At 36.9% G+C, this 26874-nt stretch overlaps 4 protein-coding genes and 1 non-coding gene across 6 annotated transcripts; all 5 read right to left on the bottom strand.

The window, feature by feature from the left end:
• Nucleotides 1-3111: 3111 nt before the first annotated feature.
• On the bottom strand, nucleotides 3112-6508 carry LOC109008204. Its single transcript, XM_035695493.1, has 2 exons — nucleotides 6291-6508; nucleotides 3112-3611 (listed from the first exon to the last, which is right to left on the bottom strand). The coding sequence occupies exons 1-2, from the start codon at nucleotides 6347-6349 to the stop codon at nucleotides 3419-3421; spliced, it is 252 nt and encodes an 83-aa protein (XP_035551386.1). The 5' UTR covers nucleotides 6350-6508; the 3' UTR covers nucleotides 3112-3418.
• Nucleotides 6509-6560: 52 nt separating this feature from the next.
• TRNAR-ACG lies at nucleotides 6561-6633 on the bottom strand. Its single transcript has one exon. It is a non-coding gene; the product is annotated as a tRNA-Arg (tRNA).
• Nucleotides 6634-6919: 286 nt separating this feature from the next.
• LOC109020328 (BTB/POZ domain-containing protein At1g03010-like) lies at nucleotides 6920-11118 on the bottom strand. 2 transcript variants are annotated; one of them, XM_019002770.2, is made up of 5 exons: nucleotides 11032-11118; nucleotides 10662-10952; nucleotides 9467-9533; nucleotides 7815-9011; nucleotides 6920-7703 (listed from the first exon to the last, which is right to left on the bottom strand). In XM_019002770.2, the coding sequence occupies exons 2-5, from the start codon at nucleotides 10751-10753 to the stop codon at nucleotides 7161-7163; spliced, it is 1899 nt and encodes a 632-aa protein (XP_018858315.1). In that variant the 5' UTR covers nucleotides 10754-10952; nucleotides 11032-11118; the 3' UTR covers nucleotides 6920-7160. The 2 variants fall into 2 exon arrangements, with proteins under 2 accessions (XP_018858315.1, XP_018858317.1); XM_019002772.2 differs by lacking the exons at nucleotides 10662-10952; nucleotides 11032-11118 and adding an exon at nucleotides 9612-9868.
• Nucleotides 11119-17507: 6389 nt separating this feature from the next.
• Nucleotides 17508-20271, bottom strand: LOC109008214 (coatomer subunit beta'-2-like). The gene is made up of 10 exons (XM_018988226.2): nucleotides 20143-20271; nucleotides 19912-19932; nucleotides 19733-19794; nucleotides 19524-19578; nucleotides 19342-19378; nucleotides 18897-19222; nucleotides 18673-18804; nucleotides 18400-18548; nucleotides 18163-18231; nucleotides 17508-17965 (listed from the first exon to the last, which is right to left on the bottom strand). The coding sequence occupies exons 1-10, from the start codon at nucleotides 20143-20145 to the stop codon at nucleotides 17908-17910; spliced, it is 912 nt and encodes a 303-aa protein (XP_018843771.1). The 5' UTR covers nucleotides 20146-20271; the 3' UTR covers nucleotides 17508-17907.
• A 1979-nt stretch (nucleotides 20272-22250) lies between these two features.
• LOC109008242 (zinc finger CCCH domain-containing protein 32-like) lies at nucleotides 22251-26597 on the bottom strand. The gene is made up of 7 exons (XM_018988259.2): nucleotides 26278-26597; nucleotides 25982-26124; nucleotides 25412-25474; nucleotides 25120-25239; nucleotides 24720-25010; nucleotides 24322-24633; nucleotides 22251-22919 (listed from the first exon to the last, which is right to left on the bottom strand). Exons 1-7 carry the CDS (start codon nucleotides 26360-26362, stop codon nucleotides 22521-22523), a joined length of 1413 nt encoding a protein of 470 aa, XP_018843804.1. The 5' UTR covers nucleotides 26363-26597; the 3' UTR covers nucleotides 22251-22520.
• Nucleotides 26598-26874: the final 277 nt, after the last annotated feature.

Consider the following 26874-nt stretch of genomic DNA (forward strand, 5'->3'; position numbering starts at 1 on the left):
GATGCGAAAATTGAAGAATTATTGTAGCCGCGTTTTGGTTCTAGCGATGTAAGAAATTTGTCATAAAAAGTATTATTTGCGGTGTGTTTTTGTCACTGCAAATAACTTTGCCGGGAAAAGGCAAGGAAATCGTATCATTTGCAATGACTTTTTATCGCCACAAATAATTTCACCAAAAAAGGGACATAAATCACATATTATCTATTTTGCGGCGACATGTTTATCGTTGTATTAAGTCACAAATTACCTACTCAAGAGCACAAATCCCAATCCTTTCTCTCGACAACATTACTTTGAGTCCCTTCGCCCCGATTCCCTCTCTCTGTTGTCTCTGATAGATTCGTTTCCCCTCCTCACATCGTCCGCATGTTGTCGCGTCATTGCCTCCTTACCTAGCCGGTAAGTCTCCTCCATCTCTCTCTTTATCTTTCTCCACTCGTCTCTCTCTCTCTCTCTCTCTATGTAACTCTCACCCATCAACCTAATCTCCTTCCAATGTTTGGAACTAATTACGGTTTCATGTTCTATTTTACTATCCAATAGAGATTCTTTCACCCATCAATCTAAGCTTATTTATGCCCTAGTTTTTTCCCATTTCTCTCTTCATCATCTCTCAAATCACAAAGACCCAATATTGCATCTAGGAATGATGAAAGGTTTCAATTGATACCAAATGGCATCTAAGATTCCTCTTCCCACCATATGATTCTCATAAATGATCCAGTGATTCAATTGTGTTTTTCTGTTACAGTCTCCAGCACTATTGAGGAGTGAAGATCAGTATCGATAGTTGTTTCCTCTTCCACCCAATGAAGTGAGTGACTAAAGGGTTTTTTTTTTATTTCTATTTGGAGCAAGTAATTATTTAATGGTCACTTTACATGAAGTTTTCTTTTGGAAAATAGTTACTTTACTTGATGTATTTCATGCACCAGAAATTTGTAAGAATTTGGTTTCTGGCGGTCTTTTTTTCAAACATGGCTATAAACTTGTATTTGAATCTGATAAATTTGTATTGTCAAAGAATGACATGTTTGTGGGCAAAGGATACGCTGTTGATGGAATGTTCAATCTTAATTTAATAAAGGAGAATGCTTTTGTTTATTTTGTTGACTCTTTTTCATTATGGCATGCTAGATTAGGTCATATAAATTATAATTCTCTACTTCATATGACTAAATTAGGTTTATTGCCTTTTAATTTATGTGATGATAGATATAAATGTGAGACTTGCGTTAAGACTAAATTAACAAGAAAGCCTTTCCAAAATGTTAATAGATTGTCTTCAACTTTGCTTGAGTTGATACATACAAATGTATGTGATTTACATGGTAAGTTAACAAGAGGCAGAAAAAGGTATTTTATTACCGACATAGATGATTTTTCAAAATATGCTTACATTTATTTACTTATAACTAAAGATGAAGTCTTAGATAAATTCAAAATCTTTAAAGTTGAAGTAGAAAATCTTCTTAACTGCAATATTAAGATTTTGAGAAGTGATAGAGAAGATGAGTATTTTAATAATGATTTTGATCGTTTTTGTAAAGATAGTGGTATAATACACCAAAGCACAACACCTTACACACCACAACGAAATGGTATAGCTGAGCAAAAAAATAAAACTCTTATGGATATGGTCAATGACATGCTTGAACAATCAAGTCTACCTGACAATCTTTGGGGAGAAGCTATATTTTCTGCAATTCATATTTTGAATAGAGTGCCTTCTAAAAAGAATAATATGTCACCATATGAGTTCTAATGTATGCATCTGCAACCTAAGCATCATAAACTATGAGAAACATCTGGGTATATTTTCTGTGTAAATTGATCATCAGGAACTCATATTTCATTCACCAGTTCAAGTTGATAAGAAATGTCGACTTTAATCTCACTTAACCATTACTATGGATGTTTACACCTGGGCTTATATTCCCATGGATGAGAAAGGCCCAACACGTATAATTTTCAACTTAGAATAAAAATAAGAGTCAGAATTAGTCAATGACCACCTGTTATTTCCTGCTCCATGTGAAAAACTGTCATATGTTTGTATAAGCCCTGACCTTGGGGCCCTGTATCTGCAATTCAAGGAGGAAGGAAATGCACGAGCCCAGATAATGGATGCTGACTTGCTAAAAGCAACGCCAGGTCAAGGAATAAGTCCCAAAGACATTGGGCTTCAAATTAGCTGCAGCTCTTTGCGGGCTAAGTTCCTCAGCATAATCTTAAGAATAATATTAGTATGTATTCTTATTTTATTTTTTTATCTTGGTCGTTCATATATTTATTTATTATTTTATTTACTAATTAAGATATTAATTATTAAGTATTGATATTTTTTTATTTTTTAAAAATATTTAAATATGTTAAAAAATATAAAAAATATAAATTTTACTTAAACGGCACGCCCAACTATCACTGTTGAGTGGCTGCCTAGAAGCACTCTAATCCTTGGAAGGGTCCCCAACTGTCTTTTCCATCAAACTCGAGCAAAGTTCTTATGACAGTTTTTTTTAGTTGGAAAGCGCTGACTACTCCCGAGGTGCGACATTCGCTAAAATGTTTCCCACCTAGGCTCTATGCAGGGAGTTTTTCTGATAATTCAAAAGAAAATCCTCCAATTCGAGAACTCCAAAAGTGTGAAAATCCTGAGGTGAGTTTTTAGGAGACCATGGCACATCACCTCCAGCTAATTCCATTCTCACCCTTCCTTTCTCTCCAGTTCATGAGGTGCTATTACTTATTGAGTCTTGGTCATGTTTCTGTCATCCTGTCCTGCCTTCATGTTTCAACGGTGCCTAAAAATCAAGGGCCGAGATATTCCCCATTTAAACATCTTTTGAGGATTGTTTTGAACAAAACAAAGAAAAATGATAGAGAAACAGGCAAATCCGTGTTTGGGGCCCTGTATTTGCCCGTACCTGTAACCCTACTCACGAAACCAATGCTTGCTATCGAAACAGGTGCCCTTCAAATCAAACATCTTACTGTAGAACGATTTATAACTTCTGAATGCATAGAGATGAACTACACAACTGACTGACATATTAATGTGGTTGACACATTTAAAATAATTACAAACTGGAATACCATAATCATAATAAATGGTAAAAAATGCCTTAATCAATACCATATTTGTCAATATAAAGACAAATATTCATTTACAAAAACTTTCAGTTGTCAAGAATAACGCAAGCGCCTTTCCTAATCACTCAAAAAAATAAAATAAGAACTTCATCCCACATCATAGAATAACAAAGGAAACCAAGAAGAAAATTATTGCAGCACCAGGTACTAATAAACGATGCCGTGGGGGGGGCGGGGGGGAGAATATCATGACTTTAAGGAAGCATAGAGAAAAGTTTATATAATTAGCATCCATGACAAAACATCACACATGTTCCTTACAGCTTCAATAATTGACATAGTCTTTCAAGACCTGGGTTCTCTGCTCTAGCTTTGCATTACTCTGCCAATTCTCAACTGCTTTACGAACTGTAGCATGTGCCTCATGTATTGCTTCAGCAGAGAATTTGTGTTCTATAATTCCCAGTGGTCCGGGCTGCAGCACCTTTATCACAGTTTCCATCTCTTGCTCAAGCTGCCTGTTCGATAAAAAATACCTCGTAAACTGAGCAAAAACTTGAAATTCAAAAGCATGGAATCCTCAAGTACCTAACAAGAAACACATTCGAACATAAAAACAAATCAGAAGCCACTGAAACAGTTGATAGCAGTAGTTTCAAACAAGAGCATCTTGTAGAACTAGAACCCTTAATGCTGAACCCAAATTTCTAAAGTGATCCCACAATGGGGGCTGGATCTGTTAGACATGATATCAAATCATGATATTATCCTAATAAATTGGTTGATTTTCATAATTATCAAATCAATTGATCTGATTTTTATAGTTATCAAATCAGGAGATTTGATTTTCATAATGATCAGAATATTTACCTTATTTCATCTCCATGTAATTTTTCCCTATACATAGAGACCTACACTTTGTATTCAAACACACTTGAGAACTAGAAAGATGTAGCCCTTAAAGTCACTCCCTTCTTCTCCCATAAAGTCTCTCTTCCCTATAAATAGAGACCTACGCTTTGTATTCAAACACACTTGAGAATTAGAATAATGAAGCCCTTGAAGTCTCTCCCTTCTTATCTTGTAAAGTCTCTCTCCCTCCTCTCTTCTCCATCTCCTATTCTATTAATTTCAATTGTTTTTAGATACAAAGTGTATATCCCTATTTATAGGAAAATTATATAGAAAAATTACATGGAAATGAGATAAGGTAAATATTTTTATCATTATTTTTTTCTTTTTCTTTTTCTCTCTTTTTTTTTTTTTTTTTTATTGGCACTAAGTGTCTGGGAACAAAGATCCGACTAATCTCAAGGGTGCACAGGCCCCTAGGCAAGAAGTTTTTTGCAAGTGCACCTCGGGTAATTCAAGGGAAGCTCCCCTAATCCGATGGCCTCAAGAAATTGTTTGCACCCAAGAGGATTCAAACCTTAGACTTGGAGGGACCATACCACCAAGACCAAGGCCTTTGCCACTTGAGCCAACCCATATGGGTTTTCTGATCATTATGAAAATCAAATCTCTTGATTGGATAACTATAAAATCAAATTATTTGATTTAATAATTATGAAAATCAAATCACTTGATTAAGATAATATCAAATCAAATTCTTGTGGGGAGGTTTAGGAGAGGAAGCAAAGTTTCATTTGGTTAGCTAGGATAAGATTTGTACTCCTTTTGTAGTGTGGTGGGTTGGGATTTAGAAAGCTGAGTATCTTTAATAAAGCATTACTTGGGAAGTGGTTATGGATGTATCATCAAGATTGCAAATGGGTCGTGATTGATTCAAAATATGGGAGTGCTTGGGGGGATGGAGTTCTAATGAGGTAAGAGGACTCGTGTGGGGGTGTGGAAACGTATTAGGAGTGGTTGGGATGATTTTGTAAAACAGGTTTTTTTTTTGTGGTTGGTGATGGTTCCAGACTTCATTTTTGGCATGATCCATGGTGTGGTGGTAGCGTTCTTAATGCTGTTTTTCCAGATCTGTTTCGTATTTCTCTATATACGGATGCTTCAGTGGCTGAGATTTTGGACACTTCTAGTGGTTCATCCCACTGAAATGTTCAATTTTCTAGAGCCGTTAATGACTGGGAAATAGAGGCTGTTTCTAAATTGTTTGGCTTATTGTATGCCACACAGCTTGGGGGGGATGAGAGTGATAAGATGGTCTGGAAGCACATTGGTAGTCTGGTAACAAGAAGTTTTCAGTTCATTCTTTGTACAAGTATGCTACACTCCTTTCCTTGGAAGAGTAAAGTGCCTTCAAAGGTCGCATTATTTGACTGGTCTGCTTCTTTAGGGAAGGCTTTGACTTTGGACAATCTCAAGAAGCGTGGCTTAATTGTTTTGGATTGGTGCTTCTTATGCAAGAATGTTGGTGAATCGGTGGATCATTTATTATTACATTGTGAGGTGACTAGGGTGTTTAGTAGAAGTGGAATGGCTTGGGTGATGCCTAGGGGGGTGATGGATATTTTTTCTTGCTAATCTTCATCACTCCGTGATCAGAAAATAAGGTAGTCCTAAATGTGAGAGAGACAGATATTCTTGTTCATAACTAAACACATAAAAAAAAATACAGTAGCATTCTGAACATTCACAAAGTTTCAACTCTTCATTAAAACACCAAATTCTCAAATATTTGTATCCAACAAAATAGGGCTCTCTTTCTTTCTCTATATACATTTGCTGAATGCAATTAATCAGGCAGCAGCAAGCTACGATAACAACAAAATCTTAAGCCAGATAATATGCAAGAGGTTTCAGATATTTAAGCGATTGTAATTTGCGTTCTGAATGTTTTTCTTTCCCCCTGTTTGGACATGGATAAGAAGAAACTAGAAATCTTTATCGATATTACACCAAATACGTAGATGAATTAATCTCTATGTTAAAAAATAAATATGCAGACTCCAATCAGTCTTTGATTAAATTATTCCTACAGCGATTTGGCCTACCGGTACCAGGAATTAGCGAACAAATAGCTTCAATTACTGGTAAAGAAAGGGAGCTTGCTCCCTTAAAAAAAAAAAAAAATTAACTTATACAAAAAGCTATAATAGGAAAAAATCGGAAGGGTATTCTCCGGTTCCCAAACGATGAGAAAGAAATGGAATAAAAAACAATGTCACGCTTTGAAATTAATTTTTTTATTTCCTGACTTTTTGTCTACGCAACTAAACAGAGATCTTCAGTACCTGAAGAACCCGGAGAATGGCAAGGACTTCCCGAGACGAGAGAAAGATAACGGTGGCATGTCCACCGGAACGGGAACGAGCCTTCTCCTAGAATGTTTTGATAAATTTCGAAAATCCCACCGAGTACCGACGAACCGTACGTCGCGTGAGACGATCGTGCTCTTGCCGCATCTCGCTGGCTTAACTAGCGAGACCGCCTTAGAGACGACGCCGTTTAATGACTCAATAAAAAACGAAGCGTTTTACTCTGTAATTGGACGTGCCAAAAAACGACTCCACTGGGGATCGAACCCAGAATCTCTGGTTCCGTAGACCAGCGCCTTATCCATTGGGCCATGGAGTCCTTGTTTTATTGTGCCAACTTTTTTTAAGTTAATAAAGAACATCTAGTACATTTATTTAACTCCAGTTTTACACATCGCGAAAAATAATTCTACGCTGATTATATGAATATCTTACTTTTGTGTACTAATTTGTGCATTTTATTAATGTGGTTGGTTGCGTCATTTTTTTTAATATAAAATAATTATTTTGACCAATCACATTAGTGAAGTACACAAAAATGACTGTACGTTGCAGAACTCTTTCCCTTAAAAAATAAAACAACTAAAACATGAAAATTTTGGTGCTTTTTTTTTTCTCCAAAATTCTATTTCAATATTTGAAAGATTCTCACACATCCGGGCATACCTCTTGCATACAATTTTGATTTGGGTTGCTGCCTCCAAAGCCCCATGGAGAAATCACTGAACACAGAAACCCAATATCAACAACACTCAGAAGCTATTGATCTGACATTAAGGCACAATCACACTACTACATATAACACTACTATACACTCCTGCTTATTAATTTTACACATTTACAGAGTCATGAAACTGAGTGACGCCTTCTCTTCTGAAATGGAAATCGACTCTCTGAGTTAGCCTTACCTCCTCCTATTGGCTTCATTCCATTAATCCGAAACAGGGAATTCAGCTTGCTTAGTTTTTTGGTGAATGACTTGAATAATTTATTTGCAGGATGGGACTTGACAAGTTCTTGTTTCATAGACACGTGATCTTTCTCCAAGTCGGTTAGCCTCATTCTCATTCTTGCAACTTCAAGCTTCAGCTCTCGGTTCTCTCTTCTCACTGATGCATAGTTATCCCTCGGAGAGATGGCTCCACTTCCTGCACCACTGCCTGAACGTTGAGGGAATTGACCATTGATTGTACCAAAGAAGAATTGGTTGTGGCCACCATTCATGGCATTGCGAAGCCTGATTTGTTCAAAGTATAGGACTTGAACTGCCATCTGCACGGGTAGCCTCTCGTTTTGTGCTGCATGACTGCAAGCTTCTTGGGATAGTTTCTGGCTGTCGATTGTTTTACAAAGTCGGTAGCGTTCAGAGTCCTTGATATTTGGATGAACCTGTAATTAGAAGCACAAGCTGGTGCTCGATCACAACTTTGAAAAGAAAGATCAAAATAATAATGTAGTGTGCAGTTTAATTAATTATGAGGGATAGAGTGAGTGGCTCACTTTGAGGAAGATATCCACAGCTCTGTACAATCCATCGCTAACTGTACGAGCATGGTCTGGAAGTAATTCTGCTAGTGCTATGAATTTTGATGTCATCAAGTTGGGGTCTAATGCAATTTCTGCAAGATAATTGTCCAATAACTTTGATACCTTTAGAATTGAACTTTGTTTTGGAGATCCAGGGCTGTCAAAATCATAGACCATTTCACTTTCATCCCTCAAGTGATTATCTTCATCGTCATCTTCATCCAAGTTCAGAAAAATGGAGAATATCCTCAAGATTGATTCTGTATCATAAAGTGTGCTGTGGTTGTTTCCATGTGAATTCGCTGGAATTAAGACGTCTTCAAGAATTGCCTGGTCCAGTTGCAGACCAATTCGCCTCTCCAGATCTGATCTGCAAGAAGTAGATGCTGATGCTGCAATTGCTGTTTTCAGCAAACTTGAAAGAAATGCCATTGGAACTGGACTCTTTCTTGATTGGGTTGGTAGTAAGCTAACTATTGTTTCAACAATGACTCTTTGCTTCTTCTGCAGTTCCAAATCCAAGAGGCCTCCTTTGACCAGGTGGGGGTCCTTGGCAACAAGTCCTTGAAGAGAATTGTGGGCATAGTTTATCAAAATTTTGCTAATCAGATCCTGTTTTAGACCCTTGGATTTTACTGCAGACAGAACCCTTTGGAAGAAATCAAGATTAAGCGCTGTGAGTGATTTCCCCCACCAGTCTGCAGGTGTTTCTGTTTCTATGCTTGGGACCATTTTCGCAGGGAAGTTATGGTCTAGTTTTAATAACCCAGACGTGAGCTGCTCTTTGCATGCATTATTGGCAATTGCATTGATAAGTCTGCTAACCAGGTTGATCTCTTCGGATATGGGCAGTAGGCTTTCACAACGATGAAGAACAGATATTGAGCTTGATATATTCTGGAGCACCATCTCCTTTAGATATGCTTCAGCTCGACTTTCTACATTTTTCTCTGCAAAATCCTCTGTCATTTCCAGGAAATGAGCTGTGCAGCATAGCATAGCTACATTTGAGAGTGTAATTTCAACATTTACTCCATAACAAAACTTTGCAGCTAGCTCAAATGCCTCTGGTCCACCAGGAACAACAGGGAGATTTATGCGCGAAACTTTTGAATCTTTTGCTTCCAGCAACAGTTTCCGAATTCTTCCACTCCTAGAAACTAGAGGGAACTGCAAAAGAACCATGATCATTTGACTTAAGCTTCTGGTGAAGTTCTCTTTTCCTCTTCGATTCTCACTTCAATCTCCTTAATATTACATTAACCAATCACTTTTTATGAAAATTCTTCAGACTATCAAGCACTGTTTGTAGTTTCATTACCAGCAGCTAAGTTTGAGAAACTTTTATTCTGAAACTTGAGCTAGAAACTATCCCAGACGGACTCAAATGCAGGACCACTGACAGAGATTTATGATTTGATATTATATTGTAGGATTTCATAGAGAGGATTTTTTTTAAGTTTTAATGACAATGTGCAAACAGGTTAATTTACAATCAATTACTAGACACAACCCAAAATTTCAAAGAAAGAAAATTTGCAGCTCAGAAGTTGGAATAAGGAAAATAACAATTAGAAGTGAAGTACTTGATAGTAGTTAGTACTACTAATGTTGCACCATCTTACCTTATGCAGTGCAAAGCTTGAGGCTCCTACTTCGACAGTAAGATCACTAGAAACATCAGATATTGGCCTGAAAGAGAGAGAATTGCATGAATTAGATAGCGGAGAGTTGAAAGAATTTCAAAGAAAGAAACTCTTGCACGCATACATGTTCATTAATGTCAAATGTTTTAGAAGCCTTGCAGTGGCTTCTTCAACCGTAAACTTGCACCGCCATGTGCTCGGTGTAAATACCTTAAAGGCTTAAACCTAAGGAGGGATCAAACATACAGGAGGAGTGGGACTGGACAAGCAGTATTCTAGGCAATATGGGTAGATTCTCAAACGGTAAAAAAAAGTAGAACTGAAAAATGAAGAAATCTTTGTGGTTTGACGAACCAATTTGGGAAATCTTACTGAGTTGCAGAGATAGAATAGCAGCCATATGGGTCCCTCCGGATTAAATTGATAACTACCTATGCTTGTTCTCTTCTGTGTATATTGAGCTAGAAGGTTTGTCACACTCGATGATCGAATGTACTACCTGTCCGTACTTTGTCTGTGGACCTATGGATAGTAAATACGCACAAATTATTGCCCGGCAAACATTAAATGCAGTTCACAATCTCGAGGGCTGCAGCAAGGAATATGGTCCATTTATCAGATCAACCTCGTGCTCATGTCGTATAAGGTTTTGGAGGCCATGGTCATGGTTGATCCGTCATAGTCATGCTTTCTGTTTTTGTGATGTAGCATGAAACATGAGGTGCAGTTTTCTTCCATAAATTTTGGCAGCTTTGGAAAACAGAAGGAATGCCCCCCCAAAATCATCTAAAAATGTCGTTTTTTAGTACAAGATGTAGAAAAGAGAGAAGCCCATGATGATAACCTGATAGAATGCAAAGTAGCTCCGATGGCTGAAATGTTTGACCCCAGAATGTGGTTGAATGTGATCAGATCTAACTTCTAGTGTGAAAATGACGATTCATCTTAAATCTTAACATGTATTGACAGTTTTGAGTAAAGAAAACGACAAATTCCATAACATGTTTGGTTTTTGCTTTCCTTCTAGGCTTTGCATTACTCCTATGCAAATTTGTCATAAGATTTACTTACTGTTGGGGAAACGTTGTACAAAATGAAGCCAAACCACAAGGAGGAGAAGATGGAAGAGAAATAACAACATGTCAAGAGTCGAGGAGGAGGAGGAGGAGATTACCATTCAGCAGCATGCCTTATACTGGAACTTGGACGAAACGACCTCTTCCCTGACATGCTTGGCTTCAAATCACCAACAGTAACGACACCCATGTCTTCAAAAAAATTTTAAAACTGGCAATTTAACCTTAAAATTCCCACTGATAGCTCTGCACAACTCCCACCAACACCCAAATAATTGCCACTCTTTCAAGAATATAACTGCTTCTGCTCCTAACAACAACAACCTCTGTCGTTCCAGTCACAAACCAAAAACTGGGAATATAGTTTCTTTAAGGACCACCTTCTCTGTCTGGAAAGAAAGCTGCACTGAGGTTAAAGTCACAGGAAATCATGCTGGATCAAGGGGTGGTGATGACTTTAAAACATACCTTAATGAGTGTTTATAATGTGCTAAATCTAAAGTCAAGATTAAAAAAATGCAGGTGTGCTTGCACTTTTCGGTGAAAGGTAGGGTGGGAGTGACCTCCTTTTAGATGGTTTTGTTTAGAGAAATTGCAGGAATCCTGAAGGATTGCAATGCTTTTGGGTGCTATAATCATTCATGGCTAGTTAGTTAAAGCCACCCTAAAAAAGAAAACAAAAAAAGATTAGCTAGCTTTAAATTAAGTCTGGATTATGTGTAAAGCTAAACTAAAGTGGGAAACTAAAGAGAATGAGTTGGATTAGATGCTACAATGAAAACCACTGTGCAATCCATCCAACTAAAAATCCAAAGACCAAATTGATTTCACCTGTACTACAGTCTCAACGCTTGTGATCTTTGGACATTTCTGTGCTATGAAAGCGGAGGAGGAGGGGGATGTATTGAGTTTGAAACTTGCAAAGCTTGCAATACCCATTTGTGATTGATTTTTATTTTTATATTTTAATTTAAAGAAATTATAGTTGTAGTTGTGAGTGTACAAACGCCACGCAATCATTTTGAAAAAAATGAATAAATATGGAACGTACATAAAAATAACTAAATTTTAATAATGGATTCAACTTTTTTTCAAAGTGATTGTACGGTACTTACGCACTCCACGACTGTATATAATATTATTCTTTAATTTATTTCAAGAATGCAGACCAATCATATATATATATATATATATATAGGTCAAAATAAGGGGCTAATAATATATAGACGTGTGACGCACGTAGGGTGAGAACTTTTGAAGTGATCCTGGCCTAAATAATTTTTCATCTTCTTCAAAAGCATTATTCTCATGGGGGTAATAAAACTAAACTATTAATACTCACTGCAGGTATATATGTATATATTTATTAGTACTTGTATCCACATTGCTTTTTCTTCAAACTTAACTGTAATAAAACAGGACAAAAGGATCTTCGACTAAATCATGTTGTCTGGCAGTCTCTTCAAAGCTCCCAAAGATGCCTTCTTTTTTCTTTCCCGTTAACAAGCCTTTCCATTATAAACTACCTAGTTGAGCATATCAATAATGAATTTTTTTATTATAAAATTATTGATTTTTATTTAATTATATTTGCTAATGATGAAATGAATCCTACACTACTACTTATTAATGTTTATTTCAATTTCTCAAATAATATTAAATTATAAAAATATTTATTAATTTTTCTTTTTATGAAAAATAGACTTCATTTCATTCAATGAAATCGAAGTTACAACTGTGACTGATAAATACAGAAAAAAACTCAAATTATAAGCCAAGCTACTCATCTGTTTGGAGTTTTTTCGCACACAAATTTTTTTGTGACGGACATTATCTTAATTTCTATAAGCTCTCTAATGACAAAACCTTCTGAGATATGAGACTCTGTAAGAATAGAAATTTCAATCCCAGTTTGTCTAAGAATATAACACTCTGTAAAAACAAAATAACCAACCCCCACCCTCCAAAGGACGAGAGTGACAACCACCCCCATCCTCTAAAGGAAGAGAAGGAAAACCACCCCCATCATTCAAAGGAGGAGTGGGAATACCATCTCCAGATATGGACAAGTCCAATAACATATTTCTTTTTATTTTTACCTACAATTCTTCTGAGGGCAACCGAGATGGGAAATCCTGCGGATATTTATTTTCTATCGGTATGGTTGCCTAGAATTGTGCAAAAACAAAATAGAATGAAAAATCATGGAACTTCATTTTCAATTTTCTTCAAGAAGATGTGTAATTCATTGACTTTTCCTCATTAATTCTTTTAATAACTAAGAATTAGATTTACTTGGAAACTTTCTTTTCATGAAACAAACGGAGCCTAGTTTACTTTGTTCTGGTGGTTGAAACATAATAAATAGTGTCGACTAGGGAGTTTGAAAATGATTTAGTTCAAAGAGGTTGAGCTTTCCTTTTATATTAATTAAGAAATCCATAACCAAAATTGGCAAGCCTGACCATATGTCGAAGAGGAAGATGGATGGAAGAGAGAGAGAGAGAGAATGTGGGGCGAAATGGGGAGACAAGAGAACATTCTGTCTTCCAGATGAAGTGAATTATGAAACGATGCCGTTTTTAATTTTTGCCACATCGGATGCAATGCCGTAATGGGGACGCAGGATGGTTGTGTATAGAATTTATGTTTTACCTAATACAAGCAACAGAACAAAAAAAATATAGGAAAAACTGAAAAAACAAAAATATAACAAAACAGAAACTTGAAATACACTGAAAACCAGAAAAACACTTAGCCACAAGGCTGTAATGGCGCGTGAAGAACATACGCCACACTAGGAGTGTGACGGACCGTCGATCCTGAAGCTACCAAGATCGCTGACCCCAGAAACGCCGCTCGTGGCAGCAGCAAAGCCCTCTGTGTGGTGGCTCATAGAGACCACTTACACACTTTGACCTGCGTGTGTAGATCACGCGAGTGACAACCACCCCCATCCTCTAAAGGAAGAGAAGGAAAACCACCCCCATCATTCAAAGGAGGAGTGGGAATACCATCTCCAGATATGGACAAGTCCAATAACATATTTCTTTTTATTTTTACCTACAATTCTTCTGAGGGCAACCGAGATGGGAAATCCTGCGAATATTTATTTTCTATCGGTATGGTTGCCTAGAATTGTGCGAAAACAAAATAGAATGAAAAATCATGGAACTTCATTTTCAATTTTCTTCAAGAAGATGTGTAATTCATTGACTTTTCCTCATTAATTCTTTTAATAACTAAGAATTAGATTTACTTGGAAACTTTCTTTTCATGAAACAAACGGAGCCTAGTTTACTTTGTTCTGGTGGTTGAAACATAATAAATAGTGTCGACTAGGGAGTTTGAAAATGATTTAGTTCAAAGAAGTTGAGCTTTCCTTTTATATTAATTAAGAAATCCATAACCAAAATTGGCAAGCCTGACCATATGTCGAAGAGGAAGATGGATGGAAGAGAGAGAGAGAGAGAATGTGGGGCGAAATGGGGAGACAAGAGAACATTCTGTCTTCCAGATGAAGTGAATTATGAAACGATGCCGTTTTTAATTTTTGCCACATCGGATGCAATGCCGTAATGGGGACGCAGGATGGTTGTGTATAGAATTTATGTTTTACCTAATACAAGCAACAGAACAAAAAAAATATAGGAAAAACTGAAAAAACAAAAATATAACAAAACAGAAACTTGAAATACACTGAAAACCAGAAAAACACTTAGCCACAAGGCTGTAATGGCGCGTGAAGAACATACGCCACACTAGGAGTGTGACGGACCGTCGATCCTGAAGCTACCAAGATCGCTGACCCCAGAAACGCCGCTCGTGGCAGCAGCAAAGCCCTCTGTGTGGTGGCTCATAGAGACCACTTACACACTTTGACCTGCGTGTGTAGATCACGCGCCACTCCTTTTGGCGAAACCTTCGGCAGTCTGAAAAATCGGCGGCTTAGGAACTCCACGGTGGGGCACGTGGTGGTTGTTGGCCACCGGAAAACATCAAACGCCGCTTCTCCATGCTTTGACCAGAAAAAACAAAAACAAAACCAAAACACCGACTAAAAAATTAAAACATTTGGAGAAAACTGCATTTGGGAGGAGGGAGGAGCCAAAGCTCCCCCGCGAGGTGGTTTTTGGATTGGGTTTCTAAAGAGAAGATAGAGCTGCTCTCTAGAATAGATCAAATCCTAATATAAAAATGTTTATTATATGAGCGAGCACTTGCCCCTAATTGTATAATGTTTAGAGTATATATTTTACGAGTGTCAACTTCTGGCTCATCATCACTGATTCACTGTAGTCTATCTTACCTTTTGGCTGCATGGCTATCCGGTATTGAAGTAAACAAACTTGTATGATTAAAGAGGTCTGTATTTTCTATTTTTCAACTTATATATATATATATATATATATATAATTATGTACCATATATATTATATACAGCTAGCGGTTCAGATTTTTTGTGATTTCCATTTCATAAAGCTTCATATCTTTTTTTGTTTTTGTTTTTGGGGCATTGAACTAATAAGATTGGAACAAAACAAAAGAACAGCCAAGGCCACACGAAGTCTTTCTGTCTATCTTTTAACACCAAGCTGATCGAGTGAAAGGGGCTGGAATCATTAGTGCAGAGTGCGCGAAGCTGGTGGCCACAATTATGGCTTACAGAAAACATATGGGAGCCCACCCTTTATAATATATATACATGACAGTACAGTCGGTACTATATATATATATATGCTACACTGCACATTGATCGCATGCCCGAGGATGATTGCATGGATCATTATGATCCTCTAAACCAGATCATAATTCACCCACACCTCCTGCTTAAACCAGATCATACCCTCACCTACTCCCAACCCTTTAAGTTAATGTCAGCTGGATATCATCCATGCATGTAACACTTATCACATGATAGATCATATGACAATAATATAATCTTAATAGTTGAATCAGATGAGGAACATTCTACCATTTAGATGACAATAAGGAGAAAAAGAAAATGCCACTAATAAAGAGAATTGTCCGCTGATATAACACATTTAATTTAAGCAGTTTTTCTATGTTACATTAATACATATATATATATATGATTTAAAATGACAAAGTTTAAGATGAAGGGTAGGTAACATTACCGTACTTGAAAAAGATCGAGGGTTAGCAATGGGAGGAAAAAGTTCTCCCGCCATGGCAGCTTATACAGTTGAAAATCAAGGTCATGTACATGGGCCGAGTACCTTTGTTGAAAACTTGGTAGGCCCGGTTCCAATTCAGGTCTTTACACTTTACAGCCCACTCCCATCAAATCTCAAGCATCTTTTGTTCTCTTATCCTCACGAGTCACGAGAGTTATCCAATGAAACCCTAACTCTTATAACCTACCGACGTGACCCAAGCAGGTGGATATGAATGAATGTTTACTATTGGGTTCGGAAGTGACTACTCAGATCAGACATGTTGAAGTGATATATGAATGTTCCCATTTTTTGGTTCAAAGTGTTGTGTTTTTGGACCAAAGTTGTTTCCCATGTCCAATGATGGCAGGGAGGGAGGGCATATTGCAGGCATCTTAGAACTCCATTTGAAAATTCATTTCAAAGTTAAAGCTGCTTTTGAACAAGGTAAAAGTTTTAACTTTTAAACCCCACTTTTTCCCCCGACTTTTACGTCAAGATCAATGTTAAAGTGGAAGCAAGATTTTGGTTTTGGTTTTTTCCGACGTCAAGGATCGACCTGGTGGTCACGTGTGTCGTCGAACCAGGGCCCCATGCAGCTCTGTAAAATACTATAACTCATGTTAGCTAATTTGTAATGGGAGATTTGTCTTTTATTACGTGATTAGCAATTCTATATACAATTATGAATTATATAAATATCGTGTAATTATTTTAAAAAAGAATAAGGTCTAATATTAAAAAATTAATTCTTTTTATATAAATTTTATATTCTATTTATTTTTTTAAAAATAATTACATAATAATTATATAATTTACGACTGTAAATATTGACTACGTACTACAGACATCCCAGTCACATAACTTAGTGGCGTGCGAGAGCCACGAGCGCTGACCGCAACACATGTGGCGCCGCCCACTCGGTGAGAAATATTAATACTCCAATAGACTCCCGGTGGAGTGCGTATTTGGTGGTGGTCGGTAATTAGGCATGCATCTAAGGGTCGAAGTCTAGCATGTTAAAAAAAAACAACATGACATGATTGGAAAGCTAAACGATAGCGAATGTAAAATAGGTAAGACATTTTGAATAAGTATTTTACGTACGTGGATGGCACGGCACACTAATTTGAGAGAGTCTTGTCCACGTACACTCATTTTGAAACAAGTAATAATAATTTAAGTTGAGTTCGAATTAGGATCTAGTAGTGCATTAGAGAAACAGGAAGGAATATTCCTCCAGTTAAGTTGGGGGGAGAGGGGGGCCGGTTCCGGGGAAGGGGGTTAGGGAAGAGCCGTACTAGTAAGGTAGGCTGGCGATACCTTAATTAATATCCTTAGGAAGACATTTTTCGACGTTAGAGAGATGTTGTGTAATGCCATTTCGAATAGAAGTGACAAATACACAGCCTTAAAAGAATGAGAAATGATATTTGTAGTCGTGAATGTGCAAGTGTCATACAGTCGCATTGAAAAAAGAGAATAAATATGGGCCAGACTCACATAAAAAGAAATTAATTTTTTAATAATAGATCTCACTCTTTTTCAAAATAATTACACAATATTTACGCATTTCACGACTGTACGTAGCATTTCTTTAAGAGAATATCTATAAAATATATATATATATATTTATATATATATGAAAGTGCAGCTTTTGATGAATCTGGAACACAAAATTGCGGTACTCGGCCAATTGGTGTTCAGGCCGGACAGTGTTGTATTGCAATATTTCAGACTGAATTTATTAATTTAAACATAGGTACTACATTCCACTGCTACGACATAGAGATGAGAAGCCATTGGAATTCAAAGAAACACAACTCATTCATATATAATTAACAGGAGAAAGAGTACGTACAATATCCTTGGAGGTACGTACGTACGTACGTAGCTATAACATATATAATATCTATCCTTATAAACTAGTGATCACACAATCAAAACAGCAGCAGTAGACGCAGGGGTATATAGGTGATCAAACGCTTCATTCATTGACAAATTTATTCATAATAAGAAAACAGCAGTACTCCAAATATATATATATATATATATATATATAGAGAGAGTACAGGGACCAAGAGTAGAGCAGTACGCAGCAGCAGCGGATGATGATCACTTGATTCCTCCAAGTACGTACTTTTTATCCCCAAATAGTTGTTTCACTTCTAAGTACTGATCTTCAGACTGACCATAATTGTTCCTTTGTCACAACCAAATACAACCCTGAAGGGAGTAGAAATCATGATATTAGCAAGGATATATATATAGTACTAAGATTATTCATATATTCTCTCAAAAAAGAAGAGATATATATATATATATATTCATATGTTTGGATGTAGCAGTTACTTAAAGTACATCTTCCTACGACTGATCAGAAGCTACAGCGCACACAACAAGCTAGAAGGATAGAATCTTACCGATCTGATCCTTTTTTGTATCCAACTACCCAAACTCTTCCGAGATCATAGTTCAATGTGTTCTCGAGCCTGTAAATTATTGATCATGAGCATTACTTTAAAACTTCCAAAACCAAAATATATAGCAGAACCAATTAAAGTCTGACGACAGTAGTTCTAATGCGCGCATGTATTTCAATTGGTCTCCTCATGCATGGTTTCAGAATATGGAAATTTTGAATCATGAAGAGTAGTTACCTATAGGTGGTGGCATCCCATATGCGAATAGTTCCATCCTCTGAACCAGTAATAATTATGGGAAGCTCTGGATGAGCACATATCAATGTAACATTGTGTTGGTGGCCTTCTAGGGTTTGCACGCAACTTTTGCTTTGATAATCCCACACCTGTTCTCATAAAATTATATTAGCTAGTCTCAATGAGTAGATTCAAATTAATGATAACCACAAGTGCATATGAAAAATCTGATCTACACAGCCGAAGAAGAAGGAGATAGGGTTGCAAATTAACCTTAGCAGTAAAATCATCAGAACCGGTTAAAAGCTTTGTTTCATCTTTGCCAGTGAAGTAATCAACGCAGTTCACACCCTTCGAATGGCCATCCAACGTAAAGATTGGAGCAGGAGAGTTCAGACTCCATACCTAGAAGAGGAGCCATTAACAGACTTAAAAAGAAAATTATTGCAGTTTACAATTATGCCAGAAGTGAAAAGATAAGGCCCTATATATAATACCATTATGGTTCCATCAAGGGATGCACTTGAAAAAGTAAGGGTGTCTTTTGGGTTGAATGCAACTTGCATTACATAGTGCGAATGCCCCTCGAAAGTCTGAGTACAGGCCCAACCCTTCTCCCAGTCCCAAAGCTTTATAACTTTGTCATCGGACGCTGACAGCACATAGGGAAGGGTAGGATGGACGGCCACAGATCTGATGTAATCTTCATGTGCCTCAAATTCTCTGGTCTTATCCAGTGTGTTGAAATTGTATACCCGAATAAACTTGTCATCTGCTCCAGCAACCACCCAGTGTTCGCGTGCAATGAACTTTGCTGACCTGACTGCAAGCGCATATATAAAAAAGAATGTCAATCTAAAACATGCCCAAGAATACACGCAGTACAGCTCCTATGGAAAAGTATCGGCTATAGTTTGTGTTGAATTTATGCGTGTCATTTACCTGGGGACTCAGTAACCTTGAAAGACTTCTCCAGTGTCTGGAATTGGATAAAAAAGGACGTTAGCACCGAATGCTTTGAGAGAGAAAAATAATAAATACAAGTCAAAAGTGTTTGAAGCACAGGAACAATACTCAAAGATCATTCAAAGGTACGCCTAACATATATAATATTGCCAGCTTACCTGTGACTGGTAGTTCCAGATGCAAAGGCTGCCTGAATACAAACTTGCAAGAATCCTGCAACAGAAAGCATTGTGCAGCAATATACTTTAGATAATGATCAAGCAGCTTATGTAGAAAAATTCATTTTGTTTGATACTTTGATATATATGGATAGTTTTCCTTTTTTTTTCTTGTGCTGTGGGAAAATTACAGGAGAAATGTAAATTACCATGGCTCAGTTGGATGAAAATCCACAGATTTTACTCTTTCTGAGTTTTGAACATTTTCTTTCTGTTGCAGAAAAACAGCAAGCAGGTGAGTGCAAGCAGCTTGAAATTAACTCATTTAACAGAGATTGTCCATTTATATATGTATAAATAAATAAGAAAAAGCAAAACAAAACAATACCTCAATCTTGAGTGAAAGAGGCTGCAGGGGCATACAATGATCAGAAGTACAAAAACTATTAGTCGAATATCTAAACTTTAAGTTCCAAATAAAAACTCAAATCGTATTCAAAATATAAATTTCAAATAAACTCAAAAATGGTTCTGTTAATCTGTGACCGAATATTGCGGCTTTACAGATCAGAACTTAAATATATATATATGCAAATATATATATATATATGCAACTCACCATTTTCGCAGTTGATATCTTGGAAGTACTTGATTAAGGCTGTACGTGGTTGGAAAAAAGAAACAATTCTCGTTAACTGGATCGAGTTTGATTGGTAAATATTTCTGCATCATATATGTGCATATATATATGCACGTTGGGGCCGGGGTTGCTTTCCAGTTAAGGAATGAACATGTTCATGCATGCTTGGCTCAATCGATCGGTCTACCAAACTTCCATGATTTCCTTTGATTTCAACGTATACCGTCATCTCTGTGCTCCAATCCGTTGATTTTTCCTACGCGTAAGAATGGAGGGTCGGGGTTGAGCTTCGTAAGAGTTTTCCTTGCGTTGTCATCCGATGCACCCATTTCCGTTGATCATCCTACGCGTCAGAACGGACGGTAAAAATTGGTTTCGATACAGTTTGCGCGTTGACCGTGTCAGTGTTGTGGTCGCAGACAAATCAAGGGTCTTAGGAGATGGGACTGCGAGGCAAGAAACGTGGTACTTGCATTAGAAAGAAACGTGACCGTAATGTATCATTACGTAGTACTTGCATTAGACATTATAGGGCACGTGTTATTCTGGTGTTACGTAATATTCTTTACTCTATTAATGTATGATTTCTATTGGCCCTGCGAAACCGATGCTAGGATCAATAAATTGATATCTAATATTTTTCAACTATTATTTGGGATTTTATGTATTTTGAGCTAAGTATCCGGTGCATAATTTTAACCAACATAAATCATATTTATAATCATAGAATAAACAAATATCACATATTTTTTTTTTAAAAAAAAAAAAGAGTAATTATAAGACCTACATAAGAAAATTTAAATTTTTAATAATAGACCTTACTTTTTTCGACTCTTACAAAACTATCTAGCATTACTCTTTAAAAAATTGCTATGTGTGATTATGTCCCTTAAGCATATGAGTTTTGCTACGTACAATTATTTTTATGTATTTTTTATGCATTCTATTGATGTGATTGGTCAAAGCAGTTATTTTATATTAAAAAAATAATGCGATCAATCACGTTAATAGAATACATAAAGAATACATAAAAGTAATTGCACATAAAATTATATATATATATAGACACACACACGTTGCTTGAAGGAAAGTTTCTCCAATTGAGGTTGGAAAAGAACTTTATCCCAATAACCCTACGACCTTATAATCTCCTTGTTGGCATAACCTGGTGGCAGGATTGGGGCCATAAGGCCATTACGAATTAAGTCATGTAAATTAAACAAGTGCATGTATATATTTCGGCAATAAGTAATGCTACATACAGTTGTGGAATGCGCAAACGTCATGCAGTCACTTTGAAAAAAAGTAGAATCTACTATTAAAAAATTAATTTATTTTCACGTAGGTCTTATATTTATTCACTTTTTTTAAAATGATTGTACGATGCTTACACACTCATAACTGTACGTATCATTTCTCTTTTGAAAAAGAATGATATTTTGAGGCTTCAAACCCTTATCAAATAACCTTGACAACTAACAATACATTTTTTAGAGCATAGATTTGAAGTCTCTAATTTTTTAGGTAACAACTTCAGAAGCCACTATATTTTTCTAGATTTAATATTTGAAAAAAGAATTATTTTATTTGAAAGCTTTTAAACCACGCATCATTGTGTGATATAATTTAATTTTAAAGGTAAATTTTAAATTTTAAATTTTAAATTTTATAAATTAAATTATATGAATATAAATAATGTGTAATGTAAACATCTTCGAACTACTCCTTTGGAAAAAAAAAAAAAAACATAGCTACGATATTTATCAAAACAATATTGCATTCTGAGTGGGTTGGGTACAAACTGTGTACTTTCTTCTGTTGTTACAAATCAGTGGCTGTCGGTGTTGCTATTTGGGGCTTTTAATGCTATGTGATGGGAGTATAAAAACTCTGCAGGCAGTGCCTACTGGTTAGCCATGTGGCCCATGTACTTTAGACGGCGTGGAGCGCCAATCTCCGGCGCGTCTGAGGCCTGCATGGAAATTAAGCCGCAAGCTTCTTATCCGATCCTCATCCAAATAGCGTGCATGCATGTAAACAATATCATCATGAACCATATATAGACCTTTTTGACAACGTACAGCAAATGTAAAAACGCTTCCTTACTTTAATATTTATCAAAAATATTTTAAATGTATAAATATTACAACGTATAGATAGATAGATATTCATGACTGTACATAAATGGCATGAGAACCAGAAATGATGAGTCCAAGTGTGAGGTAAACCAAATTGGTTTATATGGTTGATAATCCTTAACAGTGCAAAGTGGGGACTCTGCACAATTGACCACTAAACACTTGCTGAGCTCTAACCAAGTTCAGAAGACGATGAAGAATGGCTTCTAAGGTTTTGCATTAGCTTGAACGACGAATCTCACCCCCTTGTCTGGTGCTTCTGACGCCGCTTAAAGTGGAAGAAATCTGGCTTGAAAGCTGCACTTCAGAGAGTGAAACTGACCCGGGTTGAGAAAAAATTAAACCAACTGAATTACTGGTATTCCCTGAAGAAGGCATTCTGGATGAAAATGATTCCCTTTTGGATCCTGGTATCAGTTCAGGCCGAAGCTCTGAAGAAGTGGATGAAGGAGCCAGAGTAGCTAGTAAAGAGCCAACTGGGTAAGGGGCAACTGGCATATCAATGAGAGATGATGCAGATGGACTGTATCTCATTGTCCCCATCGGATGATCAAATTTACATGTTGGCCCAAATTTGCAATGCCCATTTTGCAAGTAGAAAGCACACGGTTGCACCCCCTGTTTTTGGAAAATAAAAAAAACTCATAAAAATAGGTTCAAAAGCTTTTTATTGATCTGCAAAGCCTCTGCATGCACTGTGAGAATATGGTCCGAAGCAAGTGATGTACTTACTGATCAAGACATCACTGTCAACATTGGAAAGGGGAAATAGTGCAGAAATAAAATACTGCAGATAATTGAAGCCGACATAAATTATTATGCTTCAACAATTGACATATCTGTTTATAAAAAATTTTAGATAAAATAGATTACTAGATGGCAATATGATGCACAAAAGAGATGTAGAACTTGATAAGAGTTTAGTTCACTTTATCACCAAACAGATCAGAAGAGGGAGTGAGGTACATGGTTAGCAGCAAGGTAAAATTATGACAAGGTTAGTAACTAAACTCTTCTACAATCTCTCTTCCCTATTGCAAGTAATGCCCGCAATGATAGAAAGAATGAACTACAATGCAAGTGAAGAACATTATAATCAGGACCCATACTTGGTAATCCTGTTCTATACTCACAAGGTGGAGGGCATCATTGGGGATTCATATTTACATCTTCATCAGAATACTAGCGAGTTGACAAACAGTTCAAGGTCCTCAAAGTGCAAATTGATGTTTACTATTTATGGTCAACCAAGAATAAGAAGAATGTTATGAAACACTAACCCCATACTTAGTGAAAAGAAGCCTGTTCTCGAACTAGGAAAATCAATACAGCCATTGTACTGTGGAATACAGGTATGACAGGCACACAAATTGAACCAAGAGACATAACCAGACAGAAATGACACATTCCTTGAGAATAATTTTTCATGGCTTTGATGCAACCACAGCCGTCAAACATTTTTCTGAACATATGATATTTGCCACCATATATGAATTTTCTATGAAATAGTAAGAAGTTTTCAGACAAACAAATAAAGTGTTAGAAAGTGTAATATGTTACAACAATTATAAACTTTCCATTTTCTACATATATTTATCGTGTCAGTAACCTAGTTATTCATATCATGCACTCATTATTTAATTACAAAATACCTCTAAGGCAGAGGATCAAATCTCTTAAGCAGACCAAAGTAAATCATCGAGCGTCACTATAGAAAACAGCTTAAATGGTAAATGGCCAAAATATAATTGCACGAATAAATTCACTAAAAAAGCATATAACACCAAATCTTAGGTTTAGAGTCACTGCTAATATCAATAAGGTTGGGAAAAAGGTTTTTTGCAAGTAATTAAAGATTTTATTAAAAATAAGATGTGCAGAACCCAATAACAAACTAAAACCTACTGCTCATAATACTAAGATCTAACAAAACCCTTGCCTCAACATAAGAATAAAGATGAATTAAATAAGTTAAAGAGCAAAACCGTTTGGTCTAATCCAGATAAGGACTATGCCATACCGGACGCAAGGGAAGACCGATATGACTGAGGACAGTCCCGGAAGAAACCCGATCGCGAGGATGATGATATCGACAAGATGACCCAAATTTACAGTCCCCTGTTCTCATATAGTACTGGCATTCAAGTTCACCAGGTCTCTCAGGAAAGGCTTGCTCCTTTTGGCTACTGCTTGTAGGGTTAGCAGAGGAGGGTAACGAGAGATAAGGTCTTGCAAGTGCAGGTGTCGATGAAGATAATGGTGTTACTCCATACAGAGAAGTTGCTCCAACAGCAGGTTGAGCACCAGGAGATAGCGCAGGGCTGACAGGAGCCTGCAGCAAGTAAGCCAACGATATTAAAAGAAATGCACGTACTTTCTGGCATATCTCAATCTTGAGGTGTGATGCTTATAGCATACCGAATAAGGACTCCAACCCGGAATAGAAACAACCCCCGGGGAAAGCAGAACAGGAGCATAAGTCCCTGGCATGTAAGAACCAGGTAATAGCGGATGCCTAGGCACACTCAAGCTGGTGGATGCGCTGCCATACGGTTCAGGTGTAGGAAGCGAAGGAGACTGCACCGGTTGATAAAACTGAGGTGCAGATGCCGGCATTGAGGTGCCAACTGGTTGAGGATGATGGAATTTACAAGTTACACCAAATTTGCACTGCCCCGTTTTCAAATAATAGGAGCAATCTATCTCACCCTGTTAAAACAATAAGTGTGCATCAATTTTAGTACACTCACAATTTCATGACTTACTGATATTAGATTTGTGTGCATACACGTGGGAATGAGAAGAAGGGAAGACAAACCGGTCGTAATGGGTATCCATAAATATTTAGTGGAGCTTGGCTCAAGGATCCAACTCCATGTTTTGGATGGTGAAATTTGCAAGATGCACCAAATTTGCATGTCCCAGTTTTCAAATAATACTGCGCATTGAGTAATGAACATAATAAATACAAAAGGAACAAAACCACTTCACATTATACAGGCCAGATTATGACAATTATAAGCAAATCTGCCAGGAAACCGCAATGTCAAGTCATCAACAATCAGAAGCCCATTTGAGGTGTTACAATCAATCACTACGCAACTGTGTACCTGACATAGAGGTTCCCCAACTCGCTCTGGGTACTCCCCTGTAGCCCTTACAGCTTCCACAACCTAAGCAGCATGAATCCAAATTATTATTGAGAAAACCCAATTTACGCTCTCTAATCTGGGCCACTAGACTATCCAGAGGAACGAAAAAGATCAATCTTTGAATCTCAAAATTTGGCTGTTTGCCACTGAATAAAACAAAAAACCATCACCCCAACGTTACAATTACACAAAAACATGCCCAAGCGCAGCCCAGGTGAATTATCATTATGTCAAAACCACAATTATGAAAAAAAAAAACAGTGCAATCATAAAATTCCAATTTCTGTTTCCTTTCCTTATCCTCAGATTTCGCAACTAATAAACAAATACCAAGTTCATTCAAAAGTTCATAAAAGAGTTGGAGCACCACACGCCCAGGTGAATTATCAATTGTGCAAGTTAAACGAAATTACAAAACCCATTTCTTCAAATTGTGTTGATAAAACACACACAACATTGACAACCTCACATCAAAACAACACAAAACCAATTGAAATGCATATAATTTTCGAAGATACAGTAGTTTACCGCCGCACGATCACGAGGATGATTGTAACGGCACCTGCCACCGTACCCACAGAAGCCGGTTCGCATGTAGTAAACGCAATTGGGCACGCCAGGTCGCTCCGGGTAGGATTCGCTGCCCCCCAGCCCCAATCGCCACATCGACTCTACCATTGACCGCCAATATCAAGACCAAGATCGTCAAAAGACCTTAACCAAAACCCCACATTGCAAGAACCCTAACCCCCCCTCCCAAAATTGAAACGCAACAGATAGATACAGACGAGTCGAAATACGAATACAAAACAAATTGGCAGTACCTTCGAGCCCGGTATCTCCGCCTGAGGAGGGCCACTCCGGTTGGGACCCATTATTCCTTCCCTGGTTGCGACCATACAATTCCATGGGAAACGGGTTTCTATACTTCTGTGTTTTTTTTGTTTGTTCTCTATTTAATTTTTGGTTCTGTACAGGAGGCAGGTTCCTGGAATGAAACAGAAACGTTTGTACAAGAACTATACCCAGCTCCTGGAAGGATCGGACAGCTCCATCCTCCGAGACGAGCAGCGAAGAAGCAGAGAGACCAAAAAGTTTTGGGTTTCAGTACGATAATGTCACTCCGTCTCTCACCAAAATCTCTATTAAAACCGTACGCTCTTTTTATTATTTTTTTTCCTACCTTGTCCGTTCGGGTGCCTGACTTCTTTGTGTTTCATTAATTTTTTTAGGAGGATGATGAACAACAATTTTTTTAAAATTTTTTATATAATTATATTTTAAATAAGGAATTTTTTTTATAAAATAATTTATAAAAATAAAATATAAGGAGTGTTTTTATAAAATAATTTATTAAAATAATATTACTTTATATAAATACTCTTATTTTAAAATATGATTATATAAAAAATTATAAAAAG

This window comes from Juglans regia, chromosome 11 (genome assembly GCF_001411555.2).
Source record: "Juglans regia cultivar Chandler chromosome 11, Walnut 2.0, whole genome shotgun sequence".
Classification (NCBI taxonomy): Eukaryota; Viridiplantae; Streptophyta; class Magnoliopsida; order Fagales; family Juglandaceae; genus Juglans; species Juglans regia.